Source organism: Salminus brasiliensis, chromosome 9, assembly GCF_030463535.1.
Source record: "Salminus brasiliensis chromosome 9, fSalBra1.hap2, whole genome shotgun sequence".
Lineage (NCBI taxonomy): Eukaryota > Metazoa > Chordata > Actinopteri > Characiformes > Bryconidae > Salminus > Salminus brasiliensis.
This window is the reverse complement of record NC_132886.1, coordinates 279,920-307,125: the sequence shown is the minus strand read 5'-3', so window position 1 is coordinate 307,125 and position 27,206 is coordinate 279,920. Positions and strand designations below refer to the sequence as shown.

General features: G+C 43.4%; 1 protein-coding gene and 31 non-coding genes across 34 annotated transcripts; 1 reads left to right on the top strand and 31 right to left on the bottom strand.

The window, feature by feature from the left end:
- Positions 1-84: 84 nt before the first annotated feature.
- On the bottom strand, positions 85-157 carry trnam-cau (transfer RNA methionine (anticodon CAU)). Its single transcript has one exon. It is a non-coding gene; the product is annotated as a tRNA-Met (tRNA).
- Positions 158-503: 346 nt separating this feature from the next.
- On the bottom strand, positions 504-576 carry trnar-acg (transfer RNA arginine (anticodon ACG)). Its single transcript has one exon. It is a non-coding gene; the product is annotated as a tRNA-Arg (tRNA).
- A 632-nt stretch (positions 577-1,208) lies between these two features.
- trnah-gug (transfer RNA histidin (anticodon GUG)) lies at positions 1,209-1,280 on the bottom strand. Its single transcript has one exon. It is a non-coding gene; the product is annotated as a tRNA-His (tRNA).
- A 342-nt stretch (positions 1,281-1,622) lies between these two features.
- trnam-cau (transfer RNA methionine (anticodon CAU)) lies at positions 1,623-1,695 on the bottom strand. The gene has a single exon. It is a non-coding gene; the product is annotated as a tRNA-Met (tRNA).
- Positions 1,696-2,041: 346 nt separating this feature from the next.
- On the bottom strand, positions 2,042-2,114 carry trnar-acg (transfer RNA arginine (anticodon ACG)). The gene has a single exon. It is a non-coding gene; the product is annotated as a tRNA-Arg (tRNA).
- A 632-nt stretch (positions 2,115-2,746) lies between these two features.
- Positions 2,747-2,818, bottom strand: trnah-gug (transfer RNA histidin (anticodon GUG)). The gene has a single exon. It is a non-coding gene; the product is annotated as a tRNA-His (tRNA).
- A 342-nt stretch (positions 2,819-3,160) lies between these two features.
- trnam-cau (transfer RNA methionine (anticodon CAU)) lies at positions 3,161-3,233 on the bottom strand. Its single transcript has one exon. It is a non-coding gene; the product is annotated as a tRNA-Met (tRNA).
- Positions 3,234-3,579: 346 nt separating this feature from the next.
- trnar-acg (transfer RNA arginine (anticodon ACG)) lies at positions 3,580-3,652 on the bottom strand. Its single transcript has one exon. It is a non-coding gene; the product is annotated as a tRNA-Arg (tRNA).
- Positions 3,653-4,284: 632 nt separating this feature from the next.
- On the bottom strand, positions 4,285-4,356 carry trnah-gug (transfer RNA histidin (anticodon GUG)). Its single transcript has one exon. It is a non-coding gene; the product is annotated as a tRNA-His (tRNA).
- Positions 4,357-4,698: 342 nt separating this feature from the next.
- Positions 4,699-4,771, bottom strand: trnam-cau (transfer RNA methionine (anticodon CAU)). The gene has a single exon. It is a non-coding gene; the product is annotated as a tRNA-Met (tRNA).
- A 346-nt stretch (positions 4,772-5,117) lies between these two features.
- On the bottom strand, positions 5,118-5,190 carry trnar-acg (transfer RNA arginine (anticodon ACG)). Its single transcript has one exon. It is a non-coding gene; the product is annotated as a tRNA-Arg (tRNA).
- Positions 5,191-5,822: 632 nt separating this feature from the next.
- trnah-gug (transfer RNA histidin (anticodon GUG)) lies at positions 5,823-5,894 on the bottom strand. Its single transcript has one exon. It is a non-coding gene; the product is annotated as a tRNA-His (tRNA).
- A 342-nt stretch (positions 5,895-6,236) lies between these two features.
- Positions 6,237-6,309, bottom strand: trnam-cau (transfer RNA methionine (anticodon CAU)). Its single transcript has one exon. It is a non-coding gene; the product is annotated as a tRNA-Met (tRNA).
- Positions 6,310-6,655: 346 nt separating this feature from the next.
- On the bottom strand, positions 6,656-6,728 carry trnar-acg (transfer RNA arginine (anticodon ACG)). The gene has a single exon. It is a non-coding gene; the product is annotated as a tRNA-Arg (tRNA).
- A 632-nt stretch (positions 6,729-7,360) lies between these two features.
- On the bottom strand, positions 7,361-7,432 carry trnah-gug (transfer RNA histidin (anticodon GUG)). Its single transcript has one exon. It is a non-coding gene; the product is annotated as a tRNA-His (tRNA).
- A 342-nt stretch (positions 7,433-7,774) lies between these two features.
- trnam-cau (transfer RNA methionine (anticodon CAU)) lies at positions 7,775-7,847 on the bottom strand. Its single transcript has one exon. It is a non-coding gene; the product is annotated as a tRNA-Met (tRNA).
- A 346-nt stretch (positions 7,848-8,193) lies between these two features.
- Positions 8,194-8,266, bottom strand: trnar-acg (transfer RNA arginine (anticodon ACG)). Its single transcript has one exon. It is a non-coding gene; the product is annotated as a tRNA-Arg (tRNA).
- A 632-nt stretch (positions 8,267-8,898) lies between these two features.
- trnah-gug (transfer RNA histidin (anticodon GUG)) lies at positions 8,899-8,970 on the bottom strand. Its single transcript has one exon. It is a non-coding gene; the product is annotated as a tRNA-His (tRNA).
- A 342-nt stretch (positions 8,971-9,312) lies between these two features.
- trnam-cau (transfer RNA methionine (anticodon CAU)) lies at positions 9,313-9,385 on the bottom strand. Its single transcript has one exon. It is a non-coding gene; the product is annotated as a tRNA-Met (tRNA).
- Positions 9,386-9,731: 346 nt separating this feature from the next.
- trnar-acg (transfer RNA arginine (anticodon ACG)) lies at positions 9,732-9,804 on the bottom strand. Its single transcript has one exon. It is a non-coding gene; the product is annotated as a tRNA-Arg (tRNA).
- Positions 9,805-10,436: 632 nt separating this feature from the next.
- Positions 10,437-10,508, bottom strand: trnah-gug (transfer RNA histidin (anticodon GUG)). The gene has a single exon. It is a non-coding gene; the product is annotated as a tRNA-His (tRNA).
- Positions 10,509-10,850: 342 nt separating this feature from the next.
- Positions 10,851-10,923, bottom strand: trnam-cau (transfer RNA methionine (anticodon CAU)). Its single transcript has one exon. It is a non-coding gene; the product is annotated as a tRNA-Met (tRNA).
- A 346-nt stretch (positions 10,924-11,269) lies between these two features.
- On the bottom strand, positions 11,270-11,342 carry trnar-acg (transfer RNA arginine (anticodon ACG)). Its single transcript has one exon. It is a non-coding gene; the product is annotated as a tRNA-Arg (tRNA).
- A 633-nt stretch (positions 11,343-11,975) lies between these two features.
- On the bottom strand, positions 11,976-12,047 carry trnah-gug (transfer RNA histidin (anticodon GUG)). Its single transcript has one exon. It is a non-coding gene; the product is annotated as a tRNA-His (tRNA).
- A 342-nt stretch (positions 12,048-12,389) lies between these two features.
- Positions 12,390-12,462, bottom strand: trnam-cau (transfer RNA methionine (anticodon CAU)). Its single transcript has one exon. It is a non-coding gene; the product is annotated as a tRNA-Met (tRNA).
- A 346-nt stretch (positions 12,463-12,808) lies between these two features.
- Positions 12,809-12,881, bottom strand: trnar-acg (transfer RNA arginine (anticodon ACG)). The gene has a single exon. It is a non-coding gene; the product is annotated as a tRNA-Arg (tRNA).
- Positions 12,882-13,514: 633 nt separating this feature from the next.
- On the bottom strand, positions 13,515-13,586 carry trnah-gug (transfer RNA histidin (anticodon GUG)). The gene has a single exon. It is a non-coding gene; the product is annotated as a tRNA-His (tRNA).
- A 342-nt stretch (positions 13,587-13,928) lies between these two features.
- trnam-cau (transfer RNA methionine (anticodon CAU)) lies at positions 13,929-14,001 on the bottom strand. The gene has a single exon. It is a non-coding gene; the product is annotated as a tRNA-Met (tRNA).
- Positions 14,002-14,347: 346 nt separating this feature from the next.
- Positions 14,348-14,420, bottom strand: trnar-acg (transfer RNA arginine (anticodon ACG)). Its single transcript has one exon. It is a non-coding gene; the product is annotated as a tRNA-Arg (tRNA).
- Positions 14,421-15,053: 633 nt separating this feature from the next.
- On the bottom strand, positions 15,054-15,125 carry trnah-gug (transfer RNA histidin (anticodon GUG)). The gene has a single exon. It is a non-coding gene; the product is annotated as a tRNA-His (tRNA).
- Positions 15,126-15,467: 342 nt separating this feature from the next.
- Positions 15,468-15,540, bottom strand: trnam-cau (transfer RNA methionine (anticodon CAU)). The gene has a single exon. It is a non-coding gene; the product is annotated as a tRNA-Met (tRNA).
- Positions 15,541-16,721: 1,181 nt separating this feature from the next.
- Positions 16,722-26,717, top strand: LOC140561851 (uncharacterized). Of its 3 annotated transcripts, XR_011980101.1 has the most exons (5): positions 16,722-16,800; positions 17,984-18,121; positions 19,115-20,382; positions 21,201-21,302; positions 21,855-22,503. XR_011980101.1 is itself a non-coding variant. In XM_072687097.1 (3 exons), exons 2-3 carry the CDS (start codon positions 19,232-19,234, stop codon positions 26,441-26,443), a joined length of 1,650 nt encoding a protein of 549 aa, XP_072543198.1. In that variant the 5' UTR covers positions 17,096-18,121; positions 19,115-19,231; the 3' UTR covers positions 26,444-26,717. The 3 variants fall into 3 exon arrangements, 1 of the variants encoding a protein (XP_072543198.1); XR_011980100.1 differs by having other exon boundaries at positions 21,201-22,503; XM_072687097.1 differs by lacking the exons at positions 16,722-16,800; positions 21,201-21,302; positions 21,855-22,503 and adding an exon at positions 25,650-26,717 and having other exon boundaries at positions 17,096-18,121; positions 19,115-20,087.
- The last annotated feature ends 489 nt before the right edge of the window (positions 26,718-27,206 follow it).

Sequence of the window (27,206 nt, the reverse complement as noted above, 5' to 3'; positions counted from 1 at the left end):
CAGAGAACGGAGCTTGCACACTTTGTTAAAAATGCAAGCAAGACCAGAGCTTAAGGGCATGCATCTGATTTTAAAAGAGCAACCTGCCCCGTGTGAGGATCGAACTCACGACCTTCAGATTATGAGACTGACGCGCTACCTACTGCGCTAACGAGGCACTCATCCCAGACGGGGAAAAATATATCACTGCCTCATACAATTGCAGCCATCTCTACACTTTTGCGAGAACAGCTGGAAAGGAGTGTTTGGCTACTCGGCTAAGACAACAAAACCACCCACAGGTTAACTCAGCTTTGTCTGAATATGCACCGTTAAACGTTTCTTACTAGAAATACTGCTGAAAGAAAAGTGCAAAATTCACAACTTTGCGCAAATACAATGGAGCACTCATGTTTTCGGCTGTGTGAAAATCTAGGCAGCTTTACCCATGCTTGAACCTCTAGGGAGCCAATGAAAATCAAACAAGTTCCCAAATGGCAAAAAGTAATGAATGAAAAGGTTGCCGAGCCAGCCAGGAGTCGAACCTAGAATCTTCTGATCCGTAGTCAGACGCGTTATCCATTGCGCCACTGGCCCACTGCCGCAGGAAGAGGGATGGACTCTGGAGGACCTTCCCGCCTATGTCTCATGAAACTGATTCATTCAACTCCAAAGCCAAGTACAATCTCAACTTGTGTTGTGGTCTTCAGGATGTTCTCTGCTTTACTCAGCTCGTAAAAGCAGACACAAGAAGATTCCCATACTTGAGTCCAACTCTGCCCGCCTGGGTGAAAACCAGGAATACTAAACGCTAGACCGTATGGAACACTGAAGAGTAATGTATGGAAGGTGTGGGTCTAGTACATGTCCAGATCTGCTCTCGTTCAAGGTTGCCTTTTTTGAACAGAGAAACGTTTGCCCTGGCTAGTGTCATGACCAGCGGATGGAAGATGGTACCATTCATTTGGCCTATAAATTGGCATTTCCGACTCATAACTTTGCCTTGATATTTTGAATTCTTTGGAAAGTCCCGATGAAATGCAAATAGCAGAGACTAATTCAAAAGTCACCAGATAATGGGCGCCCCTGATCAAATCCCAAGGAAAAGATTAGACATGAATTCAAACGACTCTCTCCACATCCTAAGCACCAAACCTTGTACCCGTTCTACCCTAAAGGATTCCAAAGAAAAGCGTGCGATCAATAGCCAGCCGTACACTGAAAGGGCTTGCCGTGACCCGGATTCGAACCGGGGTTGCTGCGGCCACAACGCAGAGTACTAACCACTATACGATCACGGCTCCTCACCCGTCACAGACTGTAGCAATCAAACGGCATGTGGCCATTTCTACATCAGAGGACAAGTATCCATATGTTGCGGAAGAGTATTGTCTATATAATAATCAAAGCCCACGCTCTTATGGTCCAGTTTATCGTCTTTGTGGAAGAGTTGCACAGATGAGTGAAATGCAGGATCGGATACGTGTTGTCATGTTTCTGGCTTGTGTGATTAACTCTGCAAGGACCAGCATGAAGAACCAACACAGAGCTTGTGAAGGCAGAGAACGGAGCTTGCACACTTTGTTAAAAATGCAAGCAAGACCAGAGCTTAAGGGCATGCATCTGATTTTAAAAGAGCAACCTGCCCCGTGTGAGGATCGAACTCACGACCTTCAGATTATGAGACTGACGCGCTACCTACTGCGCTAACGAGGCACTCGTCCCAGACGGGCAAAAAAATATCACTGCCTCATACAATTGCAGCCATCTCTACACTTTTGCGAGAACAGCTGGAAAGGAGTGTTTGGCTACTCGGCTAAGACAACAAAACCACCCACAGGTTAACTCAGCTTTGTCTGAATATGCACCGTTAAACGTTTCTTACTAGAAATACTGCTGAAAGAAAAGTGCAAAATTCACAACTTTGCGCAAATACAATGGAGCACTCATGTTTTCGGCTGTGTGAAAATCTAGGCAGCTTTACCCATGCTTGAACCTCTAGGGAGCCAATGAAAATCAAACAAGTTCCCAAATGGCAAAAAGTAATGAATGAAAAGGTTGCCGAGCCAGCCAGGAGTCGAACCTAGAATCTTCTGATCCGTAGTCAGACGCGTTATCCATTGCGCCACTGGCCCACTGCCGCAGGAAGAGGGATGGACTCTGGAGGACCTTCCCGCCTATGTCTCATGAAACTGATTCATTCAACTCCAAAGCCAAGTACAATCTCAACTTGTGTTGTGGTCTTCAGGATGTTCTCTGCTTTACTCAGCTCGTAAAAGCAGACACAAGAAGATTCCCATACTTGAGTCCAACTCTGCCCGCCTGGGTGAAAACCAGGAATACTAAACGCTAGACCGTATGGAACACTGAAGAGTAATGTATGGAAGGTGTGGGTCTAGTACATGTCCAGATCTGCTCTCGTTCAAGGTTGCCTTTTTTGAACAGAGAAACGTTTGCCCTGGCTAGTGTCATGACCAGCGGATGGAAGATGGTACCATTCATTTGGCCTATAAATTGGCATTTCCGACTCATAACTTTGCCTTGATATTTTGAATTCTTTGGAAAGTCCCGATGAAATGCAAATAGCAGAGACTAATTCAAAAGTCACCAGATAATGGGCGCCCCTGATCAAATCCCAAGGAAAAGATTAGACATGAATTCAAACGACTCTCTCCACATCCTAAGCACCAAACCTTGTACCCGTTCTACCCTAAAGGATTCCAAAGAAAAGCATGCGATCAATAGCCAGCCGTACACTGAAAGGGCTTGCCGTGACCCGGATTCGAACCGGGGTTGCTGCGGCCACAACGCAGAGTACTAACCACTATACGATCACGGCTCCTCACCCGTCACAGACTGTAGCAATCAAACGGCATGTGGCCATTTCTACATCAGAGGACAAGTATCCATATGTTGCGGAAGAGTATTGTCTATATAATAATCAAAGCCCACGCTCTTATGGTCCAGTTTATCGTCTTTGTGGAAGAGTTGCACAGATGAGTGAAATGCAGGATCGGATACGTGTTGTCATGTTTCTGGCTTGTGTGATTAACTCTGCAAGGACCAGCATGAAGAACCAACACAGAGCTTGTGAAGGCAGAGAACGGAGCTTGCACACTTTGTTAAAAATGCAAGCAAGACCAGAGCTTAAGGGCATGCATCTGATTTTAAAAGAGCAACCTGCCCCGTGTGAGGATCGAACTCACGACCTTCAGATTATGAGACTGACGCGCTACCTACTGCGCTAACGAGGCACTCGTCCCAGACGGGCAAAAAAATATCACTGCCTCATACAATTGCAGCCATCTCTACACTTTTGCGAGAACAGCTGGAAAGGAGTGTTTGGCTACTCGGCTAAGACAACAAAACCACCCACAGGTTAACTCAGCTTTGTCTGAATATGCACCGTTAAACGTTTCTTACTAGAAATACTGCTGAAAGAAAAGTGCAAAATTCACAACTTTGCGCAAATACAATGGAGCACTCATGTTTTCGGCTGTGTGAAAATCTAGGCAGCTTTACCCATGCTTGAACCTCTAGGGAGCCAATGAAAATCAAACAAGTTCCCAAATGGCAAAAAGTAATGAATGAAAAGGTTGCCGAGCCAGCCAGGAGTCGAACCTAGAATCTTCTGATCCGTAGTCAGACGCGTTATCCATTGCGCCACTGGCCCACTGCCGCAGGAAGAGGGATGGACTCTGGAGGACCTTCCCGCCTATGTCTCATGAAACTGATTCATTCAACTCCAAAGCCAAGTACAATCTCAACTTGTGTTGTGGTCTTCAGGATGTTCTCTGCTTTACTCAGCTCGTAAAAGCAGACACAAGAAGATTCCCATACTTGAGTCCAACTCTGCCCGCCTGGGTGAAAACCAGGAATACTAAACGCTAGACCGTATGGAACACTGAAGAGTAATGTATGGAAGGTGTGGGTCTAGTACATGTCCAGATCTGCTCTCGTTCAAGGTTGCCTTTTTTGAACAGAGAAACGTTTGCCCTGGCTAGTGTCATGACCAGCGGATGGAAGATGGTACCATTCATTTGGCCTATAAATTGGCATTTCCGACTCATAACTTTGCCTTGATATTTTGAATTCTTTGGAAAGTCCCGATGAAATGCAAATAGCAGAGACTAATTCAAAAGTCACCAGATAATGGGCGCCCCTGATCAAATCCCAAGGAAAAGATTAGACATGAATTCAAACGACTCTCTCCACATCCTAAGCACCAAACCTTGTACCCGTTCTACCCTAAAGGATTCCAAAGAAAAGCGTGCGATCAATAGCCAGCCGTACACTGAAAGGGCTTGCCGTGACCCGGATTCGAACCGGGGTTGCTGCGGCCACAACGCAGAGTACTAACCACTATACGATCACGGCTCCTCACCCGTCACAGACTGTAGCAATCAAACGGCATGTGGCCATTTCTACATCAGAGGACAAGTATCCATATGTTGCGGAAGAGTATTGTCTATATAATAATCAAAGCCCACGCTCTTATGGTCCAGTTTATCGTCTTTGTGGAAGAGTTGCACAGATGAGTGAAATGCAGGATCGGATACGTGTTGTCATGTTTCTGGCTTGTGTGATTAACTCTGCAAGGACCAGCATGAAGAACCAACACAGAGCTTGTGAAGGCAGAGAACGGAGCTTGCACACTTTGTTAAAAATGCAAGCAAGACCAGAGCTTAAGGGCATGCATCTGATTTTAAAAGAGCAACCTGCCCCGTGTGAGGATCGAACTCACGACCTTCAGATTATGAGACTGACGCGCTACCTACTGCGCTAACGAGGCACTCGTCCCAGACGGGCAAAAAAATATCACTGCCTCATACAATTGCAGCCATCTCTACACTTTTGCGAGAACAGCTGGAAAGGAGTGTTTGGCTACTCGGCTAAGACAACAAAACCACCCACAGGTTAACTCAGCTTTGTCTGAATATGCACCGTTAAACGTTTCTTACTAGAAATACTGCTGAAAGAAAAGTGCAAAATTCACAACTTTGCGCAAATACAATGGAGCACTCATGTTTTCGGCTGTGTGAAAATCTAGGCAGCTTTACCCATGCTTGAACCTCTAGGGAGCCAATGAAAATCAAACAAGTTCCCAAATGGCAAAAAGTAATGAATGAAAAGGTTGCCGAGCCAGCCAGGAGTCGAACCTAGAATCTTCTGATCCGTAGTCAGACGCGTTATCCATTGCGCCACTGGCCCACTGCCGCAGGAAGAGGGATGGACTCTGGAGGACCCTCCCGCCTATGTCTCATGAAACTGATTCATTCAACTCCAAAGCCAAGTACAATCTCAACTTGTGTTGTGGTCTTCAGGATGTTCTCTGCTTTACTCAGCTCGTAAAAGCAGACACAAGAAGATTCCCATACTTGAGTCCAACTCTGCCCGCCTGGGTGAAAACCAGGAATACTAAACGCTAGACCGTATGGAACACTGAAGAGTAATGTATGGAAGGTGTGGGTCTAGTACATGTCCAGATCTGCTCTCGTTCAAGGTTGCCTTTTTTGAACAGAGAAACGTTTGCCCTGGCTAGTGTCATGACCAGCGGATGGAAGATGGTACCATTCATTTGGCCTATAAATTGGCATTTCCGACTCATAACTTTGCCTTGATATTTTGAATTCTTTGGAAAGTCCCGATGAAATGCAAATAGCAGAGACTAATTCAAAAGTCACCAGATAATGGGCGCCCCTGATCAAATCCCAAGGAAAAGATTAGACATGAATTCAAACGACTCTCTCCACATCCTAAGCACCAAACCTTGTACCCGTTCTACCCTAAAGGATTCCAAAGAAAAGCGTGCGATCAATAGCCAGCCGTACACTGAAAGGGCTTGCCGTGACCCGGATTCGAACCGGGGTTGCTGCGGCCACAACGCAGAGTACTAACCACTATACGATCACGGCTCCTCACCCGTCACAGACTGTAGCAATCAAACGGCATGTGGCCATTTCTACATCAGAGGACAAGTATCCATATGTTGCGGAAGAGTATTGTCTATATAATAATCAAAGCCCACGCTCTTATGGTCCAGTTTATCGTCTTTGTGGAAGAGTTGCACAGATGAGTGAAATGCAGGATCGGATACGTGTTGTCATGTTTCTGGCTTGTGTGATTAACTCTGCAAGGACCAGCATGAAGAACCAACACAGAGCTTGTGAAGGCAGAGAACGGAGCTTGCACACTTTGTTAAAAATGCAAGCAAGACCAGAGCTTAAGGGCATGCATCTGATTTTAAAAGAGCAACCTGCCCCGTGTGAGGATCGAACTCACGACCTTCAGATTATGAGACTGACGCGCTACCTACTGCGCTAACGAGGCACTCATCCCAGACGGGCAAAAAAATATCACTGCCTCATACAATTGCAGCCATCTCTACACTTTTGCGAGAACAGCTGGAAAGGAGTGTTTGGCTACTCGGCTAAGACAACAAAACCACCCACAGGTTAACTCAGCTTTGTCTGAATATGCACCGTTAAACGTTTCTTACTAGAAATACTGCTGAAAGAAAAGTGCAAAATTCACAACTTTGCGCAAATACAATGGAGCACTCATGTTTTCGGCTGTGTGAAAATCTAGGCAGCTTTACCCATGCTTGAACCTCTAGGGAGCCAATGAAAATCAAACAAGTTCCCAAATGGCAAAAAGTAATGAATGAAAAGGTTGCCGAGCCAGCCAGGAGTCGAACCTAGAATCTTCTGATCCGTAGTCAGACGCGTTATCCATTGCGCCACTGGCCCACTGCCGCAGGAAGAGGGATGGACTCTGGAGGACCTTCCCGCCTATGTCTCATGAAACTGATTCATTCAACTCCAAAGCCAAGTACAATCTCAACTTGTGTTGTGGTCTTCAGGATGTTCTCTGCTTTACTCAGCTCGTAAAAGCAGACACAAGAAGATTCCCATACTTGAGTCCAACTCTGCCCGCCTGGGTGAAAACCAGGAATACTAAACGCTAGACCGTATGGAACACTGAAGAGTAATGTATGGAAGGTGTGGGTCTAGTACATGTCCAGATCTGCTCTCGTTCAAGGTTGCCTTTTTTGAACAGAGAAACGTTTGCCCTGGCTAGTGTCATGACCAGCGGATGGAAGATGGTACCATTCATTTGGCCTATAAATTGGCATTTCCGACTCATAACTTTGCCTTGATATTTTGAATTCTTTGGAAAGTCCCGATGAAATGCAAATAGCAGAGACTAATTCAAAAGTCACCAGATAATGGGCGCCCCTGATCAAATCCCAAGGAAAAGATTAGACATGAATTCAAACGACTCTCTCCACATCCTAAGCACCAAACCTTGTACCCGTTCTACCCTAAAGGATTCCAAAGAAAAGCGTGCGATCAATAGCCAGCCGTACACTGAAAAGGCTTGCCGTGACCCGGATTCGAACCGGGGTTGCTGCGGCCACAACGCAGAGTACTAACCACTATACGATCACGGCTCCTCACCCGTCACAGACTGTAGCAATCAAACGGCATGTGGCCATTTCTACATCAGAGGACAAGTATCCATATGTTGCGGAAGAGTATTGTCTATATAATAATCAAAGCCCACGCTCTTATGGTCCAGTTTATCGTCTTTGTGGAAGAGTTGCACAGATGAGTGAAATGCAGGATCGGATACGTGTTGTCATGTTTCTGGCTTGTGTGATTAACTCTGCAAGGACCAGCATGAAGAACCAACACAGAGCTTGTGAAGGCAGAGAACGGAGCTTGCACACTTTGTTAAAAATGCAAGCAAGACCAGAGCTTAAGGGCATGCATCTGATTTTAAAAGAGCAACCTGCCCCGTGTGAGGATCGAACTCACGACCTTCAGATTATGAGACTGACGCGCTACCTACTGCGCTAACAAGGCACTCATCCCAGACGGGCAAAAAAATATCACTGCCTCATACAATTGCAGCCATCTCTACACTTTTGCGAGAACAGCTGGAAAGGAGTGTTTGGCTACTCGGCTAAGACAACAAAACCACCCACAGGTTAACTCAGCTTTGTCTGAATATGCACCGTTAAACGTTTCTTACTAGAAATACTGCTGAAAGAAAAGTGCAAAATTCACAACTTTGCGCAAATACAATGGAGCACTCATGTTTTCGGCTGTGTGAAAATCTAGGCAGCTTTACCCATGCTTGAACCTCTAGGGAGCCAATGAAAATCAAACAAGTTCCCAAATGGCAAAAAGTAATGAATGAAAAGGTTGCCGAGCCAGCCAGGAGTCGAACCTAGAATCTTCTGATCCGTAGTCAGACGCGTTATCCATTGCGCCACTGGCCCACTGCCGCAGGAAGAGGGATGGACTCTGGAGGACCTTCCCGCCTATGTCTCATGAAACTGATTCATTCAACTCCAAAGCCAAGTACAATCTCAACTTGTGTTGTGGTCTTCAGGATGTTCTCTGCTTTACTCAGCTCGTAAAAGCAGACACAAGAAGATTCCCATACTTGAGTCCAACTCTGCCCGCCTGGGTGAAAACCAGGAATACTAAACGCTAGACCGTATGGAACACTGAAGAGTAATGTATGGAAGGTGTGGGTCTAGTACATGTCCAGATCTGCTCTCGTTCAAGGTTGCCTTTTTTGAACAGAGAAACGTTTGCCCTGGCTAGTGTCATGACCAGCGGATGGAAGATGGTACCATTCATTTGGCCTATAAATTGGCATTTCCGACTCATAACTTTGCCTTGATATTTTGAATTCTTTGGAAAGTCCCGATGAAATGCAAATAGCAGAGACTAATTCAAAAGTCACCAGATAATGGGCGCCCCTGATCAAATCCCAAGGAAAAGATTAGACATGAATTCAAACGACTCTCTCCACATCCTAAGCACCAAACCTTGTACCCGTTCTACCCTAAAGGATTCCAAAGAAAAGCGTGCGATCAATAGCCAGCCGTACACTGAAAAGGCTTGCCGTGACCCGGATTCGAACCGGGGTTGCTGCGGCCACAACGCAGAGTACTAACCACTATACGATCACGGCTCCTCACCCGTCACAGACTGTAGCAATCAAACGGCATGTGGCCATTTCTACATCAGAGGACAAGTATCCATATGTTGCGGAAGAGTATTGTCTATATAATAATCAAAGCCCACGCTCTTATGGTCCAGTTTATCGTCTTTGTGGAAGAGTTGCACAGATGAGTGAAATGCAGGATCGGATACGTGTTGTCATGTTTCTGGCTTGTGTGATTAACTCTGCAAGGACCAGCATGAAGAACCAACACAGAGCTTGTGAAGGCAGAGAACGGAGCTTGCACACTTTGTTAAAAATGCAAGCAAGACCAGAGCTTAAGGGCATGCATCTGATTTTAAAAGAGCAACCTGCCCCGTGTGAGGATCGAACTCACGACCTTCAGATTATGAGACTGACGCGCTACCTACTGCGCTAACGAGGCACTCATCCCAGATGGGCAAAAAAATATCACTGCCTCATACAATTGCAGCCATCTCTACACTTTTGCGAGAACAGCTGGAAAGGAGTGTTTGGCTACTCGGCTAAGACAACAAAACCACCCACAGGTTAACTCAGCTTTGTCTGAATATGCACCGTTAAACGTTTCTTACTAGAAATACTGCTGAAAGAAAAGTGCAAAATTCACAACTTTGCGCAAATACAATGGAGCACTCATGTTTTCGGCTGTGTGAAAATCTAGGCAGCTTTACCCATGCTTGAACCTCTAGGGAGCCAATGAAAATCAAACAAGTTCCCAAATGGCAAAAAGTAATGAATGAAAAGGTTGCCGAGCCAGCCAGGAGTCGAACCTAGAATCTTCTGATCCGTAGTCAGACGCGTTATCCATTGCGCCACTGGCCCACTGCCGCAGGAAGAGGGATGGACTCTGGAGGACCTTCCCGCCTATGTCTCATGAAACTGATTCATTCAACTCCAAAGCCAAGTACAATCTCAACTTGTGTTGTGGTCTTCAGGATGTTCTCTGCTTTACTCAGCTCGTAAAAGCAGACACAAGAAGATTCCCATACTTGAGTCCAACTCTGCCCGCCTGGGTGAAAACCAGGAATACTAAACGCTAGACCGTATGGAACACTGAAGAGTAATGTATGGAAGGTGTGGGTCTAGTACATGTCCAGATCTGCTCTCGTTCAAGGTTGCCTTTTTTGAACAGAGAAACGTTTGCCCTGGCTAGTGTCATGACCAGCGGATGGAAGATGGTACCATTCATTTGGCCTATAAATTGGCATTTCCGACTCATAACTTTGCCTTGATATTTTGAATTCTTTGGAAAGTCCCGATGAAATGCAAATAGCAGAGACTAATTCAAAAGTCACCAGATAATGGGCGCCCCTGATCAAATCCCAAGGAAAAGATTAGACATGAATTCAAACGACTCTCTCCACATCCTAAGCACCAAACCTTGTACCCGTTCTACCCTAAAGGATTCCAAAGAAAAGCGTGCGATCAATAGCCAGCCGTACACTGAAAAGACTTGCCGTGACCCGGATTCGAACCGGGGTTGCTGCGGCCACAACGCAGAGTACTAACCACTATACGATCACGGCTCCTCACCCGTCACAGACTGTAGCAATCAAACGGCATGTGGCCATTTCTACATCAGAGGACAAGTATCCATATGTTGCGGAAGAGCATTGTCTATATAATAATCAAAGCCCACGCTCTTATGGTCCAGTTTATCGTCTTTGTGGAAGAGTTGCACAGATGAGTGAAATGCAGGATCGGATACGTGTTGTCATGTTTCTGGCTTGTGTGATTAACTCTGCAAGGACCAGCATGAAGAACCAACACAGAGCTTGTGAAGGCAGAGAACGGAGCTTGCACACTTTGTTAAAAATGCAAGCAAGACCAGAGCTTAAGGGCATGCATCTGATTTTAAAAGAGCAACCTGCCCCGTGTGAGGATCGAACTCACGACCTTCAGATTATGAGACTGACGCGCTACCTACTGCGCTAACGAGGCACTCACACCAGACGGGCAAAAAAATATCACTGCCTCATACAATTGCAGCCATCTCTACACTTTTGCGAGAACAGCTGGAAAGGAGTGTTTGGCTACTCGGCTAAGACAACAAAACCACCCACAGGTTAACTCAGCTTTGTCTGAATATGCACCGTTAAACGTTTCTTACTAGAAATACTGCTGAAAGAAAAGTGCAAAATTCACAACTTTGCGCAAATACAATGGAGCACTCATGTTTTCGGCTGTGTGAAAATCTAGGCAGCTTTACCCATGCTTGAACCTCTAGGGAGCCAATGAAAATCAAACAAGTTCCCAAATGGCAAAAAGTAATGAATGAAAAGGTTGCCGAGCCAGCCAGGAGTCGAACCTAGAATCTTCTGATCCGTAGTCAGACGCGTTATCCATTGCGCCACTGGCCCACTGCCGCAGGAAGAGGGATGGACTCTGGAGGACCTTCCCGCCTATGTCTCATGAAACTGATTCATTCAACTCCAAAGCCAAGTACAATCTCAACTTGTGTTGTGGTCTTCAGGATGTTCTCTGCTTTACTCAGCTCGTAAAAGCAGACACAAGAAGATTCCCATACTTGGAGTCCAACTCTGCCCGCCTGGGTGAAAACCAGGAATACTAAACGCTAGACCGTATGGAACACTGAAGAGTAATGTATGGAAGATGTGGGTCTAGTACATGTCCAGATCTGCTCTCGTTCAAGGTTGCCTTTTTTGAACAGAGAAACGTTTGCCCTGGCTAGTGTCATGACCAGCGGATGGAAGATGGTACCATTCATTTGGCCTATAAATTGGCATTTCCGACTCATAACTTTGCCTTGATATTTTGAATTCTTTGGAAAGTCCCGATGAAATGCAAATAGCAGAGACTAATTCAAAAGTCACCAGATAATGGGCGCCCCTGATCAAATCCCAAGGAAAAGAGTAGACATGAATTCAAACGACTCTCTCCACATCCTAAGCACCAAACCTTGTACCCGTTCTACCCTAAAGGATTCCAAAGAAAAGCGTGCGATCAATAGCCAGCCGTACACTGAAAAGACTTGCCGTGACCCGGATTCGAACCGGGGTTGCTGCGGCCACAACGCAGAGTACTAACCACTATACGATCACGGCTCCTCACCCGTCACAGACTGTAGCAATCAAACGGCATGTGGCCATTTCTACATCAGAGGACAAGTATCCATATGTTGCGGAAGAGCATTGTCTATATAATAATCAAAGCCCACGCTCTTATGGTCCAGTTTATCGTCTTTGTGGAAGAGTTGCACAGATGAGTGAAATGCAGGATCGGATACGTGTTGTCATGTTTCTGGCTTGTGTGATTAACTCTGCAAGGACCAGCATGAAGAACCAACACAGAGCTTGTGAAGGCAGAGAACGGAGCTTGCACACTTTGTTAAAAATGCAAGCAAGACCAGAGCTTAAGGGCATGCATCTGATTTTAAAAGAGCAACCTGCCCCGTGTGAGGATCGAACTCACGACCTTCAGATTATGAGACTGACGCGCTACCTACTGCGCTAACGAGGCACTCACCCCAGACGGGCAAAAAAATATCACTGCCTCATACAATTGCAGCCATCTCTACACTTTTGCAAGAACAGCTGGAAAGGAGTGTTTGGCTACTCGGCTAAGACAACAAAACCACCCACAGGTTAACTCAGCTTTGTCTGAATATGCACCGTTAAACGTTTCTTACTAGAAATACTGCTGAAAGAAAAGTGCAAAATTCACAACTTTGCGCAAATACAATGGAGCACTCATGTTTTCGGCTGTGTGAAAATCTAGGCAGCTTTACCCATGCTTGAACCTCTAGGGAGCCAATGAAAATCAAACAAGTTCCCAAATGGCAAAAAGTAATGAATGAAAAGGTTGCCGAGCCAGCCAGGAGTCGAACCTAGAATCTTCTGATCCGTAGTCAGACGCGTTATCCATTGCGCCACTGGCCCACTGCCGCAGGAAGAGGGATGGACTCTGGAGGACCTTCCCGCCTATGTCTCATGAAACTGATTCATTCAACTCCAAAGCCAAGTACAATCTCAACTTGTGTTGTGGTCTTCAGGATGTTCTCTGCTTTACTCAGCTCGTAAAAGCAGACACAAGAAGATTCCCATACTTGGAGTCCAACTCTGCCCGCCTGGGTGAAAACCAGGAATACTAAACGCTAGACCGTATGGAACACTGAAGAGTAATGTATGGAAGATGTGGGTCTAGTACATGTCCAGATCTGCTCTCGTTCAAGGTTGCCTTTTTTGAACAGAGAAACGTTTGCCCTGGCTAGTGTCATGACCAGCGGATGGAAGATGGTACCATTCATTTGGCCTATAAATTGGCATTTCCGACTCATAACTTTGCCTTGATATTTTGAATTCTTTGGAAAGTCCCGATGAAATGCAAATAGCAGAGACTAATTCAAAAGTCACCAGATAATGGGCGCCCCTGATCAAATCCCAAGGAAAAGAGTAGACATGAATTCAAACGACTCTCTCCACATCCTAAGCACCAAACCTTGTACCCGTTCTACCCTAAAGGATTCCAAAGAAAAGCGTGCGATCAATAGCCAGCCGTACACTGAAAAGACTTGCCGTGACCCGGATTCGAACCGGGGTTGCTGCGGCCACAACGCAGAGTACTAACCACTATACGATCACGGCTCCTCACCCGTCACAGACTGTAGCAATCAAACGGCATGTGGGCATTTCTACATCAGAGGACAAGTATCCATATGTTGCGGAAGAGCATTGTCTATATAATAATCAAAGCCCACGCTCTTATGGTCCAGTTTATCGTCTTTGTGGAAGAGTTGCACAGATGAGTGAAATGCAGGATCGGATACGTGTTGTCATGTTTCTGGCTTGTGTGATTAACTCTGCAAGGACCAGCATGAAGAACCAACACAGAGCTTGTGAAGGCAGAGAACGGAGCTTGCACACTTTGTTAAAAATGCAAGCAAGACCAGAGCTTAAGGGCATGCATCTGATTTTAAAAGAGCAACCTGCCCCGTGTGAGGATCGAACTCACGACCTTCAGATTATGAGACTGACGCGCTACCTACTGCGCTAACGAGGCACTCACACCAGACGGGCAAAAAAATATCACTGCCTCATACAATTGCAGCCATCTCTACACTTTTGCGAGAACAGCTGGAAAGGAGTGTTTGGCTACTCGGCTAAGACAACAAAACCACCCACAGGTTAACTCAGCTTTGTCTGAATATGCACCGTTAAACGTTTCTTACTAGAAATACTGCTGAAAGAAAAGTGCAAAATTCACAACTTTGCGCAAATACAATGGAGCACTCATGTTTTCGGCTGTGTGAAAATCTAGGCAGCTTTACCCATGCTTGAACCTCTAGGGAGCCAATGAAAATCAAACAAGTTCCCAAATGGCAAAAAGTAATGAATGAAAAGGTTGCCGAGCCAGCCAGGAGTCGAACCTAGAATCTTCTGATCCGTAGTCAGACGCGTTATCCATTGCGCCACTGGCCCACTGCCGCAGGAAGAGGGATGGACTCTGGAGGACCTTCCCGCCTATGTCTCATGAAACTGATTCATTCAACTCCAAAGCCAAGTACAATCTCAACTTGTGTTGTGGTCTTCAGGATGTTCTCTGCTTTACTCAGCTCGTAAAAGCAGACACAAGAAGATTCCCATACTTGGAGTCCAACTCTGCCCGCCTGGGTGAAAACCAGGAATACTAAACGCTAGACCGTATGGAACACTGAAGAGTAATGTATGGAAGATGTGGGTCTAGTACATGTCCAGATCTGCTCTCGTTCAAGGTTGCCTTTTTTGAACAGAGAAACGTTTGCCCTGGCTAGTGTCATGACCAGCGGATGGAAGATGGTACCATTCATTTGGCCTATAAATTGGCATTTCCGACTCATAACTTTGCCTTGATATTTTGAATTCTTTGGAAAGTCCCGATGAAATGCAAATAGCAGAGACTAATTCAAAAGTCACCAGATAATGGGCGCCCCTGATCAAATCCCAAGGAAAAGAGTAGACATGAATTCAAACGACTCTCTCCACATCCTAAGCACCAAACCTTGTACCCGTTCTACCCTAAAGGATTCCAAAGAAAAGCGTGCGATCAATAGCCAGCCGTACACTGAAAAGACTTGCCGTGACCCGGATTCGAACCGGGGTTGCTGCGGCCACAACGCAGAGTACTAACCACTATACGATCACGGCTCCTCACCCGTCACAGACTGTAGCAATCAAACGGCATGTGGCCATTTCTACATCAGAGGACAAGTATCCATATGTTGCGGAAGAGCATTGTCTATATAATAATCAAAGCCCACGCTCTTATGGTCCAGTTTATCGTCTTTGTGGAAGAGTTGCACAGATGAGTGAAATGCAGGATCGGATACGTGTTGTCATGTTTCTGGCTTGTGTGATTAACTCTGCAAGGACCAGCATGAAGAACCAACACAGAGCTTGTGAAGGCAGAGAACGGAGCTTGCACACTTTGTTAAAAATGCAAGCAAGACCAGAGCTTAAGGGCATGCATCTGATTTTAAAAGAGCAACCTGCCCCGTGTGAGGATCGAACTCACGACCTTCAGATTATGAGACTGACGCGCTACCTACTGCGCTAACGAGGCACTCACACCAGATGGGCAAAAAAATATCACTGCCTCATACAATTGCAGCCATCTCTACACTTTTGCGAGAACAGCTGGAAAGGAGTGTTTGGCTACTCGGCTAAGACAACAAAACCACCCACAGGTTAACTCAGCTTTGTCTGAATATGCACCGTTAAACGTTTCTTACTAGAAATACTGCTGAAAGAAAAGTGCAAAATTCACAACTTTGCGCAAATACAATGGAGCACTCATGTTTTCGGCTGTGTGAAAATCTAGTCTTCATTAAAAGTTGTCATTTTATGTTCCTGTTTTTTCTTTTATTGCTCTTACTTGGTTCCCTCTTTTAAACAACTTTATTTACTTTATTTTTGTCAGCATCATCGGTTCAGTATCTTCAATATTAAAGTACTTTATTGTTTAGTAAGTTTTCTGCCATTTTGCAATATGGTGACATAAAATATTTTTTCTCCTTTAATAACTGACTGAAAAGTTTTTTTCTTTTTGAACTAAAGACGTTGATTGAATATGTGTGTGTCATGAGCTTTTGCTTGAATTCCATTAACACTGTCTTTTTAAATAATAACAAAACATTTATTTGTTTCATTACCATATCAGTTTAATTTAATTCAGTTTGTAGTCTTTTTCGTTTGTGTAATGACATAAATATATTTCTGCTGTAATTTTAGACCACACAATCACATATGTAGTACTTCTTGCCAAGTAAAACTGTAAAGTCTATTTTTTGTGCCAGTTTTTTCTAAATCAGAACATTCAACTAGCTGTCTCCATAAAAACGGGTCAATAGATCAAAGGGCAATAAGTGCTGCTGGAGATGTGCCCATCCATTACTACTTACTGAACCTTATCACAGCCTTTGAACCAGTACATGTAGGTCCTCTATCAGCAATATTGCAACATTTCTGTAACACTGATTATGCTTCAAATCCACTCTATCACACAGTCTGTTACACTACATTTGTCTAAATGCTGTGATTTCTAGCATTAAGAAAGAGAAGATCTAAAAGGAGACACTTTCACACTCTACTCCGCTCAGAATCCTGGTTGTTACGGTAACGTGAACGACTTCTCAGCTGGCCAATCAACATGCTGCTCTTTTAGCCTTTTTGCCAATTGTAGCAGAGAAGGAGGGGTTTCTGCGGATATGAACTAGGGGGCGCTAGTTGTGTTACAGAGGTTCTGTAAAGACGCTAAAGCGGAGCAGAAGAAGAGCTCAGTCCGCAGTGTTGTCATGGAGGAGCAGGAGCTGCTCAGCTGAAGGTAAAGAGCTCTTCCACACTTCGAGCACACAGGAGCTCCTCAGTTACTCTCATTAGCGTTTAGCCCCTAGTTCCTTTTCTGGGGTTGAGCTGATGGTGTGTTGGGTCAGCTCTTGGAGCTGCTGCTTTACTGTAGATCACTCCTCTCACTCTGGAGCTGCTGCTTTACTGCAGATCACTCCTCTCACTCTGGAGCTGCTTTACTGCAGATCACTCCTCTCACTCTGGAGCTGCTGCTTTACTGCAGATCACTCCTCTCACTCTGGAGCTGCTTTACTGCAGATCACTCCTCTCACTCTGGAGCTGCTTTACTGCAGATCACTCCTCTCACTCTGGAGCTGCTGCTTTACTGCAGATCACTCCTCTCACTCTGGAGCTGCTTTACTGCAGATCACTCCTCTCACTCTGGAGCTGCAGTGTTTTATTTTACACCAGAAGATCCAAACAGAGAGGCATTGACCACACTGCGCTGGTGGAAGAGGATTAATGGAGAGGTATCGAGTGGTACAGCGGAGTGAGGCGTTGCCACTATGACCTGATGAGTCTGAGGGAGCGCAGTGGGCCTTGCTCTCTCAGGGGCGGGTTGCTGGCTCCTCCTCCCACATCACTCCCAGTGTGATGGTCAGCACAGGCGTCTGTTAGCCGCTGTGTCGGAGCTGGGGAGCCGGGCTGAACCGAGCGAGCTAGCAGTGCGCAAAGAGGAGGTGACTGGCTTCACATGTGTCGGAGATGGTGCTGGATGTTTGAGTGTGAGGTCTCTGGTTGGGTAAGGGTGTTCAGATCTTTATTCAGACATCAGCTAAATCGGCTACAAGAATGATGCCTGGATGACTTTCCTCTACTCTACAATAATTCTGCAAGGTTTAAGAATATAAAAAACTTTTTGAACGAGCATATTTTTATCGTAAGCGTATAGCCTCAGTGCAAACACTCACAGAAAAGCAAAACGACTGCACTGCACAATCACTAACCTCCAACAGACCAACAATACCATAAAATATCATCATTTTCATGCAAAATAAACCAAGATAACATCAGATATTCTTTAAATAATAAAGGCCTATAACAGTCTAGCAAACAAACTATAGTCTAATCAAAACCAAGTAAACAGGCTACAGGCTGGAGCAGATGCTCAGGTTGCTGCAAACGAATAACACTATTGCACAAATTCATTCTGCATTCAGGAAACAACATAAATAAAATCCGAACAGGAAGGATTCCAGGACAGGTTGACGTCGGGCCCGTCCCGCTGGCTACACACAGGGCTGCAGGTGAAGTGTAATGTGGACAGGTGAAGGAGCTCAGGTGTGCTCACTGCGCAGGTCAGCACTGCATGATTCTAACAGTGTAATTTGTTACTGCTATATTATGGTTATTACACTACAGCTTTATATAAAATAAAAATAAGCATTAAAAATGTAGTCCTTTGTCAGGGCCTGAGGAAAGTGGTGGGAAATCTCGGCTTGAGTTGGGCTTGGGCATCAGGTCGGGCTCGGGCAGTGGATCTGAACACTACAAACTGAATCGTCTCCCTGAGTTTTTCAACTCTTTATCTGGCCCTCTGTTAAATTCCTCTACTTCATGGAGATAGTAAAGAGATAACAACCACTTCTGGCTTTTAAATGTTAATGAATGTGCCGGGTAGAAATCTTAATCATACCAATTAAGTAATAAAAGTATATTAGATAATAGTACATGTTATGTAGTGAGTTGGGGTTACTAAAACCTTAAACATTAAACAAATAGGCTAACAGCTTATGGCATGCTTTAAAACGTACTAACTGATCACCACAATTTCTGACACTTTGGCTACTTAACTTTGATTGATTCACATTCCGTCCTCACACCCCCAACTGTCATCTGTTTTGCATGTGTGCTAAATGAGATCCTTACATTCTTCGCCTTTTGAAAATTGGGAAAAGTGGATGAGACTAGGTGAAATATCATGAGGAATTATGAGTTATGAGGTTTTGTTACTAAACTGGGTCATTGTTTGTGTTGTAATTATTTGGAATTCCATTCTTGATAAACAAGCCTCTATGTCGGAGTTCCATGTGGCTTCTCTTCCAAATGTCTTGAAAGATGGTGGATAGATTCATTGAAGCATGAAAGGCTCTTGTTATGGTGCTATCAAGTAGGCGGTAGCTGGTCCATTTTAGTTTTTTTAGGCCAGGGTCATAGTTTTAAGTTTTTTATTTTATGGACATCAACTATTAAACATTTGTTTAACACCACAGCAGAGGCTGCAGATGATTTCAATCATTTAATTGTTTTTTGTCATTATTAATAGTTTTTTTTCCCTTTTTCTCTTTCAGAACACAATGACCGGTCCCTCTCCTGCTGCTAGTACTTATTTATTTACCCAGACACATCAAGGAACACCATCATGAGAAATTTGTCATACTAATAAAATGAGACAATAATTTTGGAATATGGAGTCCATAAATTCCAGCTCTCAGGAAAGATCATCTCCTACTAATCATGTGAATTCAACTCTTAGACATAAACAAGAAATTACAGGGAAAATAAGACCTCACCAGTGTTTAGAGTGTGGAAAACGTTTTAAACGGAGTGGTGCCCTCAAAGTACACCAGCGCATTCATACAGGAGAGAAAACATATCACTGCACTAACTGTGGGAAGAGTTTTAATCAACAGAGTCATCTCCAAAAACATCAGCGCATTCACACTGGAGAGAAACCATATCACTGCTCAGACTGTGGGAAGAGTTTTAATCAACACAGTCATCTCCAAAAACACCAGCGTGTTCACACAGGAGAGAAACCGTATTACTGCTCTGATTGTGGGAATCGTTTTACAGAGACTGGTTCCCTTAAGAAACATCAGCGCATTCATACTGGAGAGAAACCGTATCACTGCTCAGAGTGTGGACAGATTTTTAGAGACAGCGGTACCCTTAAGAAACACCAGCGCATTCATACAGGAGAGAAACCGTACCACTGCTCAGACTGTGGGAAGAGCTTTGCTGAGAGCGGCGCCCTCAAGAAACACCAGCGCATTCACACTGGAGAGAAACCGTTTCACTGCTCAGACTGTGGGAGGAGTTTTACTGAGAGTGGTACCCTCAAGAAACACCAGCGCATTCACACAGGAGAGAAACCATATTACTGCTCAGACTGTGGGCAGATTTTTAGAAGCAGTGGGACCCTTAAAATACACCAGCGTGTTCACACAGGAGAAAAACCGTATCTTTGCTCAGAGTGTGGAAAGAGTTTTACTAAACTGAGTAATCTACAACAACACCAACGCATTCACAGAAGGGAGAAACAATAACGCTGCTCAGAATAGGAGTAGTTGCAGACTTTTAGGAGTTAATAGTTTTATTGTTGAAACAAACTGATGTCAGCCCAGAAATAAAATACAAATTTTTTCTTATTTTTTTTTTTGTCCACTGTTTTATTCAGCTATGTGCAAGAATGCATGAACGACACATAGGCTCTTCCCCAGCCTTCTTGGTGTAGCATTGCTATATTGCAGTGGAACAGTCAGCAAACTAAAAAAAGTAAAGAGCCGTCAGTCAGCACTACAACCAGCTCTGCTCTGAGGGATTAAACACCCTGCAGGTGAGTCGAGTTAAGATGTCTTAAAGAAGTCTTTTGGATTAAAGAAGATTAGATATCCAACCTGGTGATCACTGTGTCAGGATGTCCTAGTATAGTGTGTGGGCTAAATCTGTAACCCCGATCTTGGAGGCTTCATCTAGTAGGATATCCCAAAAAGGATGTTTTCATAGTTTGTTTGCAGCTTTATGGGACGTTGTACTGTACATTTTAGTGCCGTATGATCTTTGTAAAACTTCTAGATCTAGATAAGAGATTATATGGAAGAGTGCATCTGCAACATTTCTTACTGAGTGGTAACACCTCTAAGAATTGTGTGGTTTGGTCCACAAGTCCACAAGTGATGCAGATTGAAGAGTGAAGTGTCAGCACTACCAGAAACCCCAGTTATGCTCACTGGAACATCAGGTTAACAGGCAGAGAAATGTGCAAATAACGACTCAAACATGATGACAGTACACATGTGTACAATACACACCCTCAAGAATGTTTATGACTTGACTAAATTTTCTTCTTGTCTGCTGTGTTTTTTTGTTTTTTGTACATTTTAGGACTGTACCAGACTGATTTGGCCATTTGAGGTTGTTAATTATTTGGACAGGGGTGTTTTTCAACCAGTCAAAAACAATATTATTAGACAAGCAGACCATTTAAGGAGGAGGGTCCTCCATCCTACTGTTTACTGAACTGTTCACATATCTGCAAAATGTTAACATTTTTTCTCAATTATTGTTTTGAAATGGAAATAGAACATTCATACTCTGTGACATACACTGCATGGCAAAAAAAAGGTCACACACATTTCTTTTGACTGTCTATAGCTTCGGCCACCTCTCTCCTTGCCCTGATGCGCCCTCACTCTGGAACAGGTTAAATCTGGACCCATCAAACCACATGACCTTCTTCCATTGCTCCAGAGTCTGGTATTTATGCTCCCTATTGAATTTAAGTCATTCTTGCCTGTTATCCTCACTGAAGTGGTTGTAAGGCTACACGGCTGTTTAGTCCCGATCCCTTGAGTTTTCTTTGGTGCGTGTGTGTGTGTGCACGTGCGTGTGCATTTCACCAAACCTTTATATGATCGCCGATCAGAATCATTCAAGATTCCTTCCTTGTAGATGATGTTTCCAAACTGTCCTTCCACTTTTTAATAATGCGTTGGACAGTTCTTTTAGTAGTGTCAGCAATAAATGTTTCCTCTGCTTGATGCTTGTCAATAATTTGACCCTTCTGAAACAGATGAACATCTTTTTCACGACCACAGGATGTGCCTTTAGACAATGAGAGGACCTGAATACTGAAGAGGGGGCGATTGACCCCCCCCACACACACACCCCTCCCCACCCACACACACACACACACACACACACACACTCCTATTATTAATAGTATTACAAGCGTATATTCTTTTTCTAACTTCTTTTTTTTTCAATGATTCTCAATGTGTAATCTTCTAATTGGTGTTTGTTTTTCAGAAGGCTGAGATATTCTTCTGAAGGCTGTTATCAGGACACTTTCACTGTTTTGGCCAGAACTGAAACTAAAAAAAGTGTGCTCAAGCCGCAAAAATATGAACTACAAGACCACAAGCTATCTGAGTGACTTGCTCATAACCTCTTCATGCCTGGTCTATGTGGCATGAAAACCTTTTGCATTCATTCTTTCTTTTTCTTCATCTATTAAGTGACTTTATGACTCCTATTGATTCTTTGCCGTTTGGAGATGATAGTTCCTGAAAAAGGACACAGTGACACTTGATGAATTTGTGCTCATCTTTAAACTGTTGGGGCTGCAAGAGTGGAGCATATCATGGTCATCTGAGCTGAACAAGAAGTTAGACACTGCTGAAAAATTCCTTCCAGTATACTTGTGCGTAGTACTCTTTTATGGACTGGCTCCCTGTTCAGGTGATGTTCCTGCCTTGTGCCCAATGATTCCCAGTAGGCTCTGGACCCACTGCGACCCTGACCAGGTTAAAGCAGATAAGAAAATGTATAGATGGATGGCTTAAATTTAATCTGTATAGAGGTGTAATTGCTTTGACCAAGTCTGTCCTATGTTGTTTGTTTTGTATCTCTGTTATGATGAATATTTTTTTCAAATATTAGTTGTAATATCTTTAAACTTTGACTCATTGTCATCTTTTCACTTTTAAGTCATTCCTCAGGATTGGACAAGTTTTCATAGAGTTTTAAGATTTATTTTAGTCCTACTGTGGTAAATTGCCCAGCAATATGTCCAATTGTGTGTGGACACTACTAATGAATGCCTTCATAGACTGCCAATAGAGTAGGACTCTCTAGAACAGATTAAGATAACTCTATTGGCACCATGCCTAATACCAGGTGTGGGCTAGAGGGGTATAAAGCCCCCCAGTATTGGGCTGTGGAGCAGTAGAACTAGTAGAAAGCCTTCCCTGGACAGTAGAGACAGATACACACCTGTGAAGGTTCATAAAAATCTGTTAATGTTTCAGAGCAGCTGTGCTGTATGTCCAATCTTATCCACAAAGGGCCGGTGTGGCTTCAAGTTTTCATTTTAAGTAACCAGTAGCACACTTGATTCCAGTTGTTTTCAGCTAGTTCCTTAACACTGTGGTCTTTAGCACACACAAATGCAACTCACTCTTTTTTTTTTTTTTTGCCAATTATTAACATCTGCTTTGCTGAGGTATCTACTTTAACACCTTAAACACATGTCCGGGAGCTTATGTTACTGTAGCAACCAGCATTAGAAGAAATACAGCCGTTAGAAACGTTATTAGCTGTCACCGGGTTTAATAAAGCCACCTCAACACTGAGCAGAACAGGCGATCGAGCTGTGAGCGAGCATGCTGCTGCAGTGAGGACACTAACAATAGAGCTCTGTTACTTTATCTCCAGATGGAAGAAGAACAACCACCAGAACAAACTCCATCTTCACCTCCTGCAAATACTCATATGTGTCTGTAATGACCTGAGATCTTTCAGCTGCAGTTTAGTTTACAGAGAGTGAAGCTCAGGGCTTTGTACAGATGAAACTCTTGTATGTGGCTGTTGAGTCAGTTCTGTTCAGCTTTCTCTCTCTTGGGTGAGTTTGTTTAGAGAGTCAGAGAGTCCTTAAGTCTGAGCGTTTGATATGTTCTAAACAACGATACTCAAACTTTTGACTGCTTTCTGTAATAACTACAGAACATAGTACTCGTACTTTTACTTTCAGTACTTAAGTAGTGCATTTTAGAATAAGCTACTTGCAGTACTTAAGTACAGAAAAATGTTGAATACCTCAGGAGAGCACTGCTCTCAGAATCACGCTTATCAGAGTAGAGGGGAGAGGTGGAGTTCATACAAAATATGAACTAGGGGGCGCTAGTTCTCTGAATGAGGTTCTGTAAAGACGCTAAAGCGGAGCAGAAGAAGAGGAGCAGGAGCTGCTCAGCTGAAGGTAAAGAGCTCTTCCACACTTCTACACCCTGATGACCCTGTGTTCACACCTCACTCTTACAGAAACGGGTGCAGAAATGTTCACTTTTGGAAAAGTAAGAAGTGAAATATGAGCTAACAGAAGACTGAGCTGAGGAGGCTAATGCTGGCCTGAGGTTGGTTCAGGTGCTGGACTGTAGATCACTGACTGGACCTGCAGCGTCTCTTAATCAGACCACACTCCCAGGTACATTTAGACCAGATTTCCTCTGTCTCCAGATAGATATTCCTGTTGCTTTTTCTTATAGTGACTTCTTATAGATTAAATAAGATGTATTATCAATTCAGTGTTTAGATGTTTTGTTTTGCTGTGATGATCAATGTGTTCTCAAGCAGTTATTTAAATTTAACCAGAGAGATATGCATCTATTATTGTTGAAGGTGGTTTGTAGCAAATATGTTGTGAAATCTGCAACTTCAGTGTTTACATTTTACTCTGCATCAATCAATGCAGACACATTTGTGCAGCTATTCATATTAAATGTGTTGTACATGTCTTTAGCAAATGGAGACATCCCCAGACTCGAAGACTTGAAGTCTCAATTTCACAAGACAGCCATATTCACCATTTGTGTTGGACATCAGATCGAGTTATGTCTCTGTCCCAGCAGTGCAGTAAACACACATGCAAACACACACTGATGATGATAATAATAATAATAAACACAATAGTACATGCCCAGGGTGGTGGGTGGCCATTGGGCAGAGCCCGGGAACCGAACCAACCCAGTCATTAATTGCCTGCTCTAACTGATAAGCCACTTGTTGTTTTTATTATTATTATTGTTAATAATAATAATAAAATCTTTACATTATTTTTGTTAAACACTGTAAATATGGTCTTAATTGTTCTTATAGATGACATATGCACAATGTTACATTTTCAGGGTTGGCATGGCCTGGGGTGGTGGGGCCCTGTGTAATCTTTTCATGGGGCCCAAGATTCCTGACAATACACCTGTTTTCTGTATTTAGTGCTAAATCTGTTTCTCATAAATCTATAAATCAGGCTGTTTGATCTGTATTGATCTTTAGCTTAACCAAAAAAGTTGTCTAGAGTGAAGGAGTCAGAGATTTAGACCATGCGATCAGCGTCTCGTTGTGATCTCCTGTATAAGAGAGCTTGGTCTTCTCTCCATGTTCAGACTCACTTAGTCACATAAGCATATCCAAAGGTGTTTTCTTTAGACAGTTTTCAGTTAAATATTTCAGTCTATTATTTGCCTCAGAACAGCTGTAAACTCAATAAGGGGGAAACAATAGTTCTGGGAAAGGGTTCTGAAGATTGAATGCTAATGTAGTTACCAGAGTATATGCAAAAGAGACTGCTCCCAATGAAGGATTAGGTGATCCTTGCTCATACTAATACAAAACTCAACTCTGGGAGTTATGGAAGGTTATAATCAAACAGTGTCACCTGGTGAAGTGGGGAAGTGTCATGCCAAATGGCACAGTCAGGAATGCGTAGTTTGTCCTGAGATTTAAATCCCATAGATGTTAACATAGTGTTGTACAGACACAATTTCAATGACTCTTGTACTGATATTTAACAAACTTGGCAAAGTTAAATACATGTATTTTCATAATTAAGCTTTGTTCATTTTCTCTTTCAGGGAGGAATGGTCTCTCTTTCTTCTTCAGCTAGTATACACTGTCCTGTAGAGTCTGCTTTACGTCCTCAAACACACCACGAAACATCACCAAGGGATATGGTGTCCATTAACTCCACAACTCAGGAAACATCTTGTCCTACTCACAACATAAATTCAACTCTTGGACATAAACAAGAAATTGCAGGGAAAGGAAGATCTCACCAGTGTTCTGAGTGTGGAAAAAGTTTTACTCGACAGACATCTCTCAAAGCACACCAGCTCATTCACACAGGAGAGAAACCATATTTCTGTTCAGATTGTGGGAACAGTTTTAGATTAAGTGGTGCCCTCAAGAAGCACCAGCGCATTCACACAGGAGAAAAGCCATTTTTCTGTTCAGACTGTGGAAACAGTTTTAGAGCGAGTGGTGCCCTCAAGAAGCACCAACGCATTCACACAGGAGAAAAGCCGTACCACTGTTCAGACTGTGGAAAGAGTTTTACTGTACAGGAAAGTCTTCAAGCACACCAGCGCATTCATACAGGAGAAAAGCCGTATCACTGCCCGGGGTGTGGGAAGAGTTTCAATCAACAGAGTCATCTCCAACAACACCAGCGTATTCACACTGGAGAGAAACCATATTACTGCTCAGACTGTGGAAAATGTTTTAGACTAAGTAGTGCCCTCAAGAAACACCAGAGCATTCACACAGGAGAGAAACCATATAACTGCTCAGACTGTGAGAAGAGTTTTAGAGAGAGAGGTGCCCTGAGAAAACACCAGATAATTCACACAGGAGAGAAACCATATCACTGCTCAGACTGTGAGAAGAGTTTTAGAGAGAGAGGTGCCCTGAGGAAACACCAGAGCACTCACACAGGAAAAAATATGTATTACTGCTCAGAGTGTGGGAGGAGTTTTATTGTACATGCTCAACTTCAAAGACACAAGTGCATTCACAAAAGACAGACAATAACACCACTCAATGGTGGAAGAGTTTCAAAACCATGATTTTATTTAATCTGGATTAACATCTTTTGTTGTCATCTGGGCCCAGAAATTAAACATTTTATTGACCCCTATTGTCAGATGAATACTGTTGCACTTCTTTGTTTCACTTTTAAGGTCGGCCTCCACTGGCTTTAAATTGGTTAAAAGTTTAAACATGGTTTATTTTTTCTTAATAAGTCTGTGCTCTCACTCGTATTTAGACTGGATTTCTTCACAGCTGTCTCTGTGCAGTTTTTTTCTGTTATTAGGTGGAATAAATTGATTGTATGTTCTAGTAATTTATTATTATATCTTTGGGTTTATTTATATATATAATATTTTTATAGGGAAATAGTTTCTTGGTTTCAAGTACACTGACGAAATGCACCACCTTCATCCCGAAATACAGAGAATGAAAACACATTGGACATCTTCAGTGCACTATAACAACTTTTTCAGGAATGTTTTCTGAAAAAGAGGTGGGGGCTCTCATTATGTCCATCCATTCATTCACAGTAGGTGACTCTGGATTTACCATTTTCTCTTTTCACTTACTAAGAACAGTATGAGAGCCAACCATTCTGCATTTCTAAGCCACATAACCCACAGATTATTCTCATCTACAATTTACAATTTTTAACATTCACCTACATCTAAAAAAATAAAATTATAATTTTATATACATATATATATATATATATATATATATATATATATATATATATATATTAACCAGGTAATTATAAAGATGCAGCCTCTAAGCTTACTTGGAAAAGCAGCATAC

Excerpts from the sequence above, each read along its gene's own strand:
- LOC140561851 (XM_072687097.1), top strand. The coding sequence starts at position 19,232 with ATGGAGTCCATAAATTCCAGCTCTCAGGAAAGATCATCTCCTACTAAT. Across the intron at positions 20,088-25,649 it reads CATTCACAGAAGGGAGAAAC|CTCACCAGTGTTCTGAGTGT; the intron begins AATAACGCTGCT and ends GGAAAGGAAGAT.